This window comes from Centroberyx gerrardi, chromosome 22, assembly GCF_048128805.1.
Source record: "Centroberyx gerrardi isolate f3 chromosome 22, fCenGer3.hap1.cur.20231027, whole genome shotgun sequence".
NCBI lineage: Eukaryota > Metazoa > Chordata > Actinopteri > Beryciformes > Berycidae > Centroberyx > Centroberyx gerrardi.
Window position 1 is genome coordinate 4,714,279 of NC_136018.1, and position 13,211 is coordinate 4,727,489.

The 13,211-nt window shown below is 41.4% G+C and overlaps 1 protein-coding gene across 1 annotated transcript in view; it reads left to right on the forward strand.

The window, feature by feature from the left end:
- The first annotated feature begins 7,764 nt into the window (after positions 1–7,764).
- Positions 7,765–13,211, forward strand: part of LOC139914995 (cadherin-12-like) — a 55,895-nt gene continuing 50,448 nt past the window's right edge. Inside the window, exon 1 of the mRNA XM_071903469.2 lies at positions 7,765–8,010. Within this exon, the coding sequence (XP_071759570.1) occupies positions 7,765–8,010 (246 nt within the window). The remainder of the gene's footprint in view (positions 8,011–13,211) is intronic.

Genomic DNA, 13,211 nt, shown 5'->3' on the forward strand with positions numbered 1-13,211 from the left:
ATAAAACAGAAAGTTAACATTCCTCCCACTCTATTTCTGAGAAGAACCCAGATTGATTTGTTTAGTTTGGGTTTAGGTCCAGACTCTCTGGCAGAAAGGTGTCAGAATGAAAATGTATGAGTAATGGGCATTACATATAAAAAGAAAGTTGACATCTATTGTACTTCTTGCTGACAAACCCAGATAGGTTTGTTTACTTTGTTTTTATTACAAATGTAGATATTACTTTGAACTACCTATTATTTAGAGTTACTTTAGATAACAAACCTATATTTCTCTTGAGGATAGCTTTGCTGTAGTCCAACATCCTTAAGTGACTGGTAGCTTATAGGACTATAATTTCAAAGTTGTTTCCCCAACACTGCCAAAACCCACAAAGTGTCTTTCCAGTCATGACTTCTTGGTTCTGCAGACATTGCACTTTAGTAAAGTAAGCATCGAGGCACATTTATCACAGAAATAGCCTTGGCAATGGGAGTAGCTGCCATTTGTCACTATTAAAAGAATTTGTTTTGGCTTACTGTCTTACTGTTCTAATGAATTCGGTGAAAGATAAAGGTGTTCCTCTGCAGGACAAATCTCTGGCTGGAAACCCAAGTGCTTACATTCAGTAGTATTATCATCTCTTTCAGATCACATTTCTGTGGGTAAGGTCATGCAGAAGGGGGACAAAATAACAGAAAATAACAGAAACACCTCGCAATATATGAATATCAACTACAGAATATGGACTAGGACCACAGTTTTCCTTCATTACAGCTTCAGTTTTCCTTGCAGTGCTGTCATACAAGTCCTGGACTGTGTGTAGATGTACTGTATATTGGCACTTTCTTCAAGAAGGAAAGCCATCAGACTTTCCCCATAAAGGTTCAGTGATTCCTGGATCTGGTGGAAGGCGTTTGACTTAATCCTGGTGTTTGTGAAACCACTGCTGAATTTGTTTAGCAGGACCATTATCATTATCTTGCAATATGGGGATATCATGAGGGAAAAGTGTTTGCGCCATAGGATGCACCTGGCCAAGCAAAAAGTCATCATATTCTTGGCTGGTATGGCGGCCCATACCATTAGAGATCCTCCATGTTCAACAGCTGCCAACAGATAATCGAAGGCGTCCTTTGGCTTTCTCCAAATGTAAACCCATCTGGACATACGCTACTAGTCAAAAGTGTTGATCTAAAGGCTTACGCTTAAATGCTTGGAATGTATTTCTTAGACAAATATAAACAGTGAAGTTGATCCCATGTATGAATTTCTCTCCAAAGCCTTTGCCTTTCCATCAAGGCAAAGGGCGGCTACTTTAAAGAATCTAAAATATAAGATAGTTTTGATTTAACACTTTTTTTGGTCACTGCATAATTCCATTTGTGTTATTTCATAGTTTTGATGTCCTTACTATTATTCTAAAATGTGGAAAATAGTAAAAATAGTGTCCAAGCTTTTGACTGGTAGTGTAGGAGAAAGGGTGAAAGAGGACTCATCAGACCGTATTACTTGTTCCATTGCTCAGAGGTCCAAGTTTTGTGCTCCTTGCACCAGGTTATCCATCTTTGTACAGCTGGCAACTCAACAACATGCAGTTTTTGTTGAGACTGTGTCACAGAGGTGTTGATTCAATTCTCTGATCATTTTTGAGGCCATCATTTGTGTATACATGTCACGTGTCCGTACGTCCCTGTCGGATGAGCTTCGACTTGTGACCGCTGTTCCTCTTTGCTGATGCAGTTTTTCCACGTTTTGCATGTGCATGATTTTTGAACCTTATTGCCACATTAAATAATTTTGCAGGTTTTTTTTTGCCAATGCACCTGCAGTCAAGGCACCAACTATTTGGCCTTTGAAACAATCAGTCGCCTCTTGTTGCTGTGTTAAAAATATACAAGTGGTGGTTGTCTGACTGCTTTTAAAAGTGGCACATACTGCTAACTGGCATTCAGCTTCATATGACTCACCTGTCTAGCTGTCTGTCTGAGTATAATCTAATGACGTCAAATGGAAAGTCCTTTTCAATGTGGTGTTTCAGTTATTTTGTTCACCCACTGTCGTTCTTATTTAGAGATGGACAATATTCAGCACCCTATTTTGCTGCCAAGACATTAGAATGGTTGAAGCCAGGCTGGGTGGCCAAACTGAGACCTTGCAGTAGTGCAGCCACCATGCAGTACTTTGGCTGTGCTGTAACCTATGCATGATGTGCTCTTTGATAATTTAGCTTGACTGGCCAGCTGTGTTGTTACTCCCTTTTTCATTAGCTTGCTTCCACCTACTACTCCTCTCCTCCCACTCTCCCCCCCTGAAGGGTTTTGGCAATATTAGGGTCTTCTTTAGCCTTCCCAGTCTATGCAGTGAATTCCCCGTCTGAATGAGTCACACGTTTTTTTGTTTTTTTTTCCTTCTGGGAGACACACGTCATCTCGTTTGTTGTCTCTCGACCTTAGTGCACATATTGTTTCATCACCAAGTGCCACAGTTTTCCTTTCTACGCTTTCAGTTCGCTGTCTGAGTCTTGATCATCGCGGTGAGAGTGCCGAACCGCGGAACATCTGTTGTCATGATAAGAGGAGTCCTCGCTGCAGATAAAGGCCTTAAATCAGCTGTTGTGTTCTGTAGCAGTATGCTAATGGCGCTTTGATGTGTGCGTTCTGTCACATAAACAAATCCAGATCGTCTTTTCTGCAGTCTTTTGTTTTGTTTTCTTTTTATTGCACGGCATTGTTGATTATTGGCCTAGAACTTACTTTACCTATACTTATGATAGACAAGCACACACACACACACACACACACACACGCACACACACACACACACACACAGATACAAATCTTAACATACACTGAAGAGTTTTTTAATTTTCATTTTTTTGATTGTCTGTCCAAGGATTTAATTACGCCATAAGCACATGCGGTATACCACTCAATTTGTTGTAAAAAAAATTGGAGGCGATCAATGTATTTATGTATGTAATAAATTTTATTCACTCATTCTGTACAGGGTAAAACTGAAAAAGAAGTCTTTATAATGCCTGAACAAGAGTTTCACAACAGCTCTATGACACATCCATCAATACTGATTCAATACTTATGTTAGCTTTCATTAAATGTTCATTCAACAGTTGTATCCTCTGACACAGAGCGGTGGGTTAGTTTTGTATGAGGCTGTCAGATGTGCTGTTTATTGTATGCACCACCCACTGTATTTGTATTGATCACCTTTCCATGCGCTTCTCATTGTCTTCTCTGGATATGTGTGCAGCTTACAGGAAGGAATCATCTAGTCTGCTGTTTGAAGGCCAAGACAGATATTACACAGGAAATCCATAGTCAAAGTTACAACAAAAAGTTTTTGGGTCGAGCTTTTTTAATGCTTGTGCAATAGTTGCCTAGGTAAGGTAACTGCTCAATCTAGTCTCACTTTATTTGTGTTATTTACTCTGTTGAATTGTGTGTCTAATTGATTATAACTCATGATCATCTTTATAGTAATGAAAGCAATAAGGTAACAGAGCGTAAGTGACTATAGCTGTGTTTCTGGTATTTTAGGCAGATTACAATGTATACTATTAGACTATAACACTAAGGCTTATGAAGCAAAACCTTCATGCAGTGAGTAAAAGCTCAACAGCAGCTTCTCATTAAAGGGGCATTAAATAATATATGACTTTTATCGACCACTTGATCAGCAACCAAGGAATTGACGTAACATCAACATAGATAGAATTTTCTCCATATTGCAATATAAAAAAAAAGATATGCAGTAAATAGCAATGGAAACAAGCCTGGTCTTTTGTGAAATGATCACCCAACCAAAGTTATTATATTAACTTAAAGTGTGAAAATGGTGTGAAAATGGCGAAAATGTCGTGTCCAATTCGGGCTACTGTCACATAATGGAGGAACGTAATCACTTCACATAATTCATGTCCGTAACACGTAATCTCAGACTGTGTTGATGGAAACAAATTTGCCAAATAAATTCTGATGTAGGCTTGGCATGATGGCCCAAAGAAAGGTTCAGTCACATTGAAGAACAGCTCAAAAGTGGCTTTGGACGTTCTGAAATGTTGTTTGTCCACCAGTACTTCCCAGAATTATCATAACCAGTGTCACTCCCATGTATAAGGTGCCTGTTATGGTTGTAAAGCCATGAATTCATGCGTTAGACTTTGTTTTGATCTTTGAAAAGCATGAAATATGGCCTAATGAGCTGACACAATGGAACAATAACGACTTGCCCAATGCTAATCAATACATGAAAGACTATTTTCCACACGGATGTATTTTCTGAGGTAGTTCTCCATTCAAGAAACCAACTCAGCAGATGAAACCGCAGCTAAATCGCACATTATTCCGTGCGACATTTCAAAAAGTTTGCTTGAAATTTGCTTGACATGACAGAAACGTAGCTTCCATTGGGGAAAGTGTGAGAGCGGGAGACAGGAGAAAGTCATTAATTCTAGTGTGAATCACGAGCGGGGCAGGTCCGTAACCTTATTAAAACGACTTTGACTTCTTTATGTCTCTGAGTGGCATGTCAGTCCGCAAGGCAAAACACCTGCGGTTGTAAAAAAAAAAAAAAAAAAAATGAAAACATCACCTCCCACATATCTATCATGAAGGAAAATGAGTATATGCAAAATACGAACGGCATCCAGATGACTCGTTTCCAGAAGTCAATGCCTACTTATTTGTTTGTCATGTTTGCGGCGGCCTTGACAACTAATAACTTTCCGAGGGAGTCTCTTACGGGCGGTAATCTGCTCCGGCAGATCGGCCGGCCATATGTTCTTTGATTATTGAAGGTGATGTGTGAGAACGCTGTCAGCCCGCTGCGTCGTGTTATCTGAAGCAGACACACGGGTCAAGGCTCGCAACCGCGGCCCGACACATGCTAATGAACTTATCTCATAAAATATGCATCAGGCCCTCCCAGGACCGTGCAAGCAGGCAGAGGCGTGATTTTGCAGGAATTATGGGAACAGTCATTTTCCATTATGTCGAAGCTAAATGAGGAGCGACCTGTGGGAGAAGCATGTCTGACCCGTGTCAAGATAGTTCCTGCCAATTTTGCATGGGGGGGGGGGGGGGGGGGGACTTTGCAGATCGGTTTTGACTTTTAAGATACTGCGGTGACAGAGAGAATAAATGGATCCGGGTGCGCGGCGTAACCTTGCTGAAGTAATCTCCCTCTGAAGCCGATGTTCCAAGTCTATATAATTAATCAGAGACAATGATGTCAATGAGGGCTCCGGTTATGAAATTAGAGGCATGCTGTCTTCCATTATTGTATAACTTATAAGTGCATTAGGAGGGAGAGAGGAACAATAAACCAGGTGTGGAAACCATTAGCTCCATTCTTCATTTCAACCATTTGCGCGTTGCGTCCCTTGTTTTCAGTGCAATCGGGTGTTTAGTGACAAGGCTCCAACGTTGTTATGGGTAGTGGGGTTTAGAAACAAGGTGTGAACAGCAACAATGCAATGACTGGCTGCTCAATTATGAATGCGACTGAACAAATTAGGTTTATTCTCTGTTCTTTTTAATGTGTTAGGCTGTGTAATGGATGATCGTTGAATCAGAAAATCATTAGTTAGTCCTCTTAATATTGTCATCGTTCCACCTGTTAACTAACTCACTCTACATCATTTGGCGCAGGTAAATAATCTACTTCTTTAACTTCTGTTCAACCGAAAAATATGTGTTCTTACATGCCTGGGTGATTTAGATGATCCTGATTTGAAACGACGTTCCTTATTTATCACACTCCATGTCTGTCACAGGTCACAAGGTTAAGAGTAACCTAATTTAGCGGAATGGACTTTTTTCATCCTCTATTTCCCTTTTGTAAAGTGTGTTCTGTTCTGTAATTGGAGCGATTGGAGTACATAAGAGTCCCGGCTGCTTTTTTACGGCAAAGCAGTTATATAAAAAAGCGATTCCAATTCTGTTTAGAAAAGAAAAATAACATTCTTTTCAATAAATGCACTCCCACATGCCACTATGAATCATATAGTATCTGTATTTCCTTTGGTTTGAAGCCAAGAGTGTTATTTCACTACTCTAAAGCCTATTTGGTCTATTATAAGACCTTAGAGATCAGCCTTATAGCCACTTGTAGTATTATAAATAGTGGGAAAAAAACTGTATTACAAGAAAAAATGCTTTAGAAAATTATTTTTATCAAAATGATTGAGAGGTAAAATGACCTAGTACACATTTGCCGTTAGATGATATTTTGAATATTCTTGAATAAAACTCGCTCATGCATGCAAAATCAGAGTGAATCTTTGACCAGGTAAGAAATTCCATGACATGCTGCGTCCCGCCATCGCCCGAAGCTCAACGGCACTTAGATTGGACTCCGTGTGGATATAGACAGTGACATATTGAAAGAAAGAAGAAATGAAATATTCAATTGTATGCCTGTGAGCTGGATTATATGTTGGTAATCTTCTGTGAGAGTGTCCTATTTCATGGAATGCATGTCTGTCAAATTACATGCTGTGGCGCGGGGAACAATCTCCCGTGGCCGCCGGTTGTCAGATCTGTTGTGTTCCCCTGCAGAGTGATGCCTGAGAGAGTGCAAAGGATCTGTGTTTAAAGACATGATTGGGATCATAAGGCTCCGCATTGCCAGTTCATGTAGATCTAAGTTGTGTCCATCATGCCATTGCACGTGACATCTGAAGCTCCCTCAGATGAAAGGATGGTGCGCCTGCAGATGATGAGGCAACCTTATGTGTGTTCTTGAAAACTGGAAAAGGAAAAGAGAGAAACAGCTTTGGCTCCACTTTCAGCAGCTTGCTGATAAACTTAATAAAACAACAGCTGAGGCTAAGGCTTATGAAGCAAAACTTGCCATGCGATGAGTAAAAGCTCAGCAGCACCTTCTCATTAAAGAGACATTAAAAAAATCTATGACTTTTATCGAGCACTTGATCAGGGACCGAGGATCTGACACATCGACAGGTCTCCGCACAGCTTCCAGAGGCCTGTAGTTTATGCAAGTCACGTTTAATAGTAATTCAGAAAGATTGAAAGATTTAAATAAGCTGACTAATTACAGCAGAGATCCAACAGAAATGACTAGTGAAGAGGTAATATATCATAATATATTAATACTTTGTTATTGTCTTTTTTGGGGCTTGAGAACAAAATCTCTTGTGGTTGCTCTTATCACCGTCCAATTGAGGGTGTGTGTGTGTGTAGATGTGTGTAGGTGTGTGTGTGTGTGCATGGGCCGGAAAGTAAGTTTTGAAAGCCAGAAATCTCAGCACCTGCAGAGGTATTGATCAACCTCCCACAGATATATAATGGTCGTTTTGTGCTATGGGACAATAAAAATCGTACTTATTACACCTTTAATGTCTCTGTACTCTGTCTTCAGCTTTCTCAGTAATAATAATACTGAAAATCATTATCATCATCATCACCATCATCGTAAAAATCCTCAGGGAAGTGAATTGAATAACAAGCCTCATCGTTTTTTGTTGAATCATAATTCTTTGCATCAGATTGTATATGAGATGAGTGGAGGCGAGGTGATGATTCAGCTTTTCCCCCTCTTCTTTCTTGCAGGTGATGAGCTCCATCAATCGCTGAGTGGGATCCTGACAGACGCAGGCGGCTGCTTTTTGGGCCATCCCCCCCCCACCCCACCCCCACCCCGCCCTCCAATTCCCATAACCACCTCCCCCAAGTTGTTTCAGCGTGGCTCAGCTCTCGTCTTTGGACTTTAACTTGGGGACCTGAACCTCACAGACTGCCAATGCTCACAAGGAACTGCCTGCTGCTGTTCCTTTGGTTTCTCCTCGACGAAGGCTCGGTCTCCTCTCTGCGCCCGCCCTCGCCGCCGCTGAGCAGGAGCCGGGCGGGGAGGGAGCGTCCCAGGAGCCTGGTGGGCCCGATGAGGAATGGGGCGGCTGGGTTTCAGCGGGTCAAGAGGGGCTGGGTGTGGAACCAGTTCTTTGTGCTGGAGGAGTACATGGGGTCAGACCCGCAGTACGTGGGCAAGGTAAAGAGCCTTATTCCTCCAGTTATTTATGGCATGGGGAGAAGTCATAAATCACATAGTAAGGAGCTTTGGAGAAATTGAATTGGTGGTAAATGGAGGGAGCGATAGAACGTGAGACAGATGAAATAGGAGAATGGGAGCGAGCGAGGGGGGGGAGGGAGGGATGGCGGCAGGAGTAGAGACGCATGTTTGAATCTTCTCCGGTGGCCATCGCCGCCACGTGTCTATTTTCACTTTGCCCCCCCGAAGCCGGGCCTTCCCATTTTAATCTCGTAATGCTCTTGTTTTTTGAGACGTCTCCTTCGGTGAGTGTTTTCGGATATTAATGGTCTGAGACACATGGGGGAGGGGGAAATCTATACATGCTTATGGATCCGTGCCAGCATCCCTATGTCGGACTTGCATTTCCATCGCAGACACACATGACATTGCAGTGGTGAGAGAATCGATGACCTGGTAGGAATAAATTTAAATTATGGCTCCTGTAAAGCTGTCAGGACATCGTAGTTATGAGCCAGGGAAGATGCTGACAGCAATAAAACCATAGAAGAGACCCAATAGTCTGAGCTGAATTTCAGGATGAGAGCCACACACACACACCCACACCCACACGCACACACACTCCATTTGTTCCATCCGAGCCTTGGCGGGCTCTGTTTTTAGTATGGGATTTTTATTCTTCTCTGCTGTGGCTTAAGACATTCGTAACTAAACTCTGTGGGGGTTTAAGGCTGAAGTTGTAATTTGGCACTCCTAGCTTACACAGGATAATAGTAAGACTGACTTATCTGCCCCAGTGCCGCTGCAATCAGCCCTGACGAGCCGCGCTGTTTGTGGAAGTCTCCGAGGCTAAAGGCAGGGGGAGGGCGGCTGCTGTCTGCCGCACTCCTAAGTCACTTAATCCTGGGCTGCTGCACCGCTTCAAAATAATTGACTGATTCTCTGCCATATGAAAGGCATTTGGAGATGAGATCCTTGGACCTTTCTCAAGACAGTCTTAAAGAGGGAAAAGCTTTTGCCGCGAAATAATTGCAGCCGTAACGGGATAAGAGTCAGTGAGATAATGCTCGGACGCTGGGAGGGCGGGGTGCTAGTGACGTTTCTCCCAAGGAGTTATCAAGCGGCGCCACACGCGGCCCCGTAATGGTGACAGTTTTGTTTTCAATGCATATAAATTAACTCTAATGGACTGTGCGGCTTTGTGCTATGAATGCCCGTCGTACAATACATCAATGCCTAATTGTGGCATTGCATTCACTCTAGAGTGTAAACATGATTACCATTCATTAGTTCCAGAAAAGACTTCAGCAACACGGCGCAGGGTGATTTCTTTTTTTTTTTTTTTTTTTTTCTTTCAGCTGGCTTGAATACACATACAGTACATCCAGAATTCATTTTACTTCGGTATAAGTGCTCTGCAAAACAGTTTATACAAATTATAGGCCCAACGCCAATTAACTATTATGATAAATTAAAATAAAGCCTATTTTTTGTTATCCTCATTACTGTGCCGGGGGGCTTGGTCACGAACACACTGCTAAGGGACTCAAAGGAAAAAGCACCTTGTTGATTTTTTTAAGCTGCGTTTTTATTTAAAAGTCTTCCATAACGAGAAATGATAGCGGTGGGAGTGGTAGGATTTGCTTTAAGATGGCAGTGAAAATATGAAAAAGTCTGAGTTATCTAAGCCTACGGAGCACCTGAGAGCCGGACCTCATTAGTAACTGTTTTACATTGAGCTTCCTGGATCAATATGGATTATGTGGTTTTCTGTTTTGCCTCACAATGCCATTACACTCTCAAAGGGAAACAGTGTTATTCAGGAACATCTGATTCTTGTAAAGCAGTAGAAGCCCTTTTTATTGTTAGTTGTAATTCATGATCAAAAAGGAGAACATGCACAAATTGGGCTTTGTTTCTGGCTTACTGTGGCACTGATGCTAAAGGGAGAAATCTCTCTGAAGAAGGGAAAAAAAAAAAAAAAAAATCTCTGCTGGCTAAAAACCCCCAGCCAAGATAACCAGTGTCCACGTCCACAAAACCTCTAATGAGATACGGATACAGTAGAGAAAGTCTCCAACACAGTATCAGGTTCCATGTACACACCTTCTCTTCTCACATTGCAATCATATCAAGGGCAGAGGCAGTGTGGGTAAATATTAGCCTTGTGTCACACAAGTGCAGGGAATGGCAGAGGGAAAGGGAGAACTAAAAAAAAAAAAAATCTGTTATCCGTCTTTACAGGCTGTCTGGTCTATTTTGGATTAATGAATGCAAGCAAAGCAGCATTTCTTTTCTTCTGTGACACCAGTGGGAAAATATGCCATGTCTGCATTTCCACTTGTTTTTGTGGTATAGTCGGACTAACACAATAAACAATTTAGACTTCAGCTTTGATACCATTAAAGCATCGACCTCATTTTTTGAGGACAATCAAGCTGTGGAAACTGACAAGCGGAGTAATCTATTCACATTGCTTTTGTACACAACATACTACATCTTAATATTCCTGCCAAAATTTGCATTTCCCTGTCTTAATGGTTGTTTGCCCATGCAAGTTGACTGAGAACATCATTCTCATTAACCATCTGAGGCGGAGCTGGCAGATGCTGCAGGAGAAGCGAAGGTTAACAAGTAAACACCAGTGATGCAGGCCAATCAGTAACAAGATGCATCATCCCTTTGAAATTTTGACCTTTAATTATAGCGTCCCCATCAGGCCAATCAGTGTAATTTTTTAAACGACAGAACGCAGCGCCAAAATGCGCCATCCCTCCAAGTTTCATCAAAATTGGACCAGTGGTGCGTGAGATATTACATTTGAGCTAGAAACGTAGACCTTTAATTATAGTGCCTCCATCAGGACAATCAGTGTAATTTCTAAGTAAAGCTTAATGTGAATATAGGGAGGGAAAGTTGTCATGTGTTTGTGATCAAACCTGGCAATCAATACGAACTGAATGGTTTGCACATTTCATATTACACAACATGCAATTACACCTTTATTTCCGATGAAATTGATCATTATCTCAGTGTTTCAAATGATCTGGTGGCATCAAAATGCAACGCTATAGTTTTCATCAAGATTTTTCCAAAATCTCTGGCTTCTCAAATGCTTTGAATTTGGCCAACAAAGCATAGAGCGTGGTGTAACCCCGCTGAGTATGATTGCTCTCCATCATTCTAGAGATGTGACACAATAAATATAGTGCAGTAGCAAGGCTGTGGCTCTATTGTATACATATCCATACAATGCCTTTGCAAAAAAAAAAAAAAAAATGTTGCTTCATCTCATTCCTAGCTGATGCGCCTCAGTGTCGCAAAATATCAGATATATGAAAGTTCAAGCTCTTACTAATTTATAATCAATTACTAAAAATCCCCCCTATGGGAAAATTAATGGTGATTTATTTTTTCTTTGCATGCAGATGGCGTAGGTTTACACTTTCCCTCCCCATTGCAAGTTTGTGTCAATCGGATTTATGGTGTAGGTGTTAGCGCCTTTCAGTATTTCAAATTTGGTCCATTAATTACAGCGCCCCCATTAGGCCAATCAGTGTATTCTTTTTAAACGCTGGAACACGGTGCGAGGGTGCATCATCCCTACAAGTTTCGTCAAAATCAGACCAGTGGTGGCCTGAGATATCACCCGAGATTTCACGTTTGACGTATGGACGGATGGACAGACGCAGCCCAACACACCCCCATTTTATTTATCCAGGTCAATAACATACTTATACTGTTGCCCGCTGTTGCTGTATATTGTTTCAGCAAGGTACCAAACTGCAATTGCTCCAAGGAACTTCAACAGCAGTTATTCGGGGAAGGGCTTATTTCATTTCTTTTTCCCTCGCAGACTCAAAGTGATCACCCAGGGGATTTGAATTTTCAACCTCCAGGTCACAGGCTCTCCTTTGTGGAAGATGTTTCTGCTATTAAGAGAGAATATATTTCATATTTGCTAGTGAAATACTACAGTAGAAGCAATTGTAGTGTAAATAAAAAGGAGAAGTCTACCAAGGGTACTTGGAAAAAAAGGGGGGTTGTTACCAAGGGTTCTCTTGGAGGTTGGGAAATTAGAAAGCTATTATTCCGAGGCCACTCTACTGGGTGAAAAGCGGTGTAGTGTAAATCCCAAATTCCACTGCCATTAACAGTAAACAGAGAAAAACAACAACAAGCGTTTATAATGTCATAAGAGAGCAGTCCACTGTGTCTCCTCTAACGGTTTTAAAGAGACATAAATAATTATTCTGTCACTTGCGATACAAAGGAACCACAAAAACACATTGATTAGAAATCACTTTGAGCACCAAGAGATCACATTTAATACATGCCTGCATGTGGGGAAAAACAAACCCAAAAAAATACTGACAATCTTCTGTTGACAGCAAGTATATCATTGCAGATCAGCAATTAAAGCCCAGATGGCTTAAGGGCATAATGTAACAACCTTGTGCCGTCACAATTAGAAAATGCTGTAGCTTTTCTTATGCTGAGCAATGGTAATCTGCAAGAAAAAAAACTGCCATTGGTTGTGTGGCTGTATATCAAGCCCAGCTCCTTCCTTTCAGTCTCTATTAAACTCTCCGCTGAGTTCAGCAGCTACTCTCCAGCATTTATTTCTTCCGTCACGGCAGTCTCCATCTGAATATAATGGTTATGAATGGCTGTTAGACACAAAAAAGTCCTATTTTGCCTAGAATTATAGTGGTGTGACCATTCAGAGCCCACTTTAAGGAACTGTGCTTGTCAGTTTGATGCATGATAAACATAATGACCACTTACAATTGCTGGAGGCGTAATCAAAAGCAACACATCTCCCAGGCTTGTGATGCTGCCGCTGACAATGATTCAATTCACTGACTCAATGGTACAATTTTGTATTGTCAACACAGGATACAGTGCGTCTCTGTGATTGAAGTGGATGCGTTTTGTGGCGAGGCAAAAAGGGAATTAATGAAAATGTGTAGAATATATTCCTTGTTTCAACCACTGTCTATTAATTTATTGACTTCAACTTGTGATAGCACATTGCACATAAAGGCTTGAATATATGAGCAGCATCGGCTGAAGAAAACAGCACTTTGTGTGTATGAGAGAAAGGCAGAGAGAGAGAGAGAGAGAGAGAGAGAGAGACCGCAGTGAGAGAGACCATACAGAGCCTTTCAGCAGAATCCTATCCTTTGCAACCTGATTGA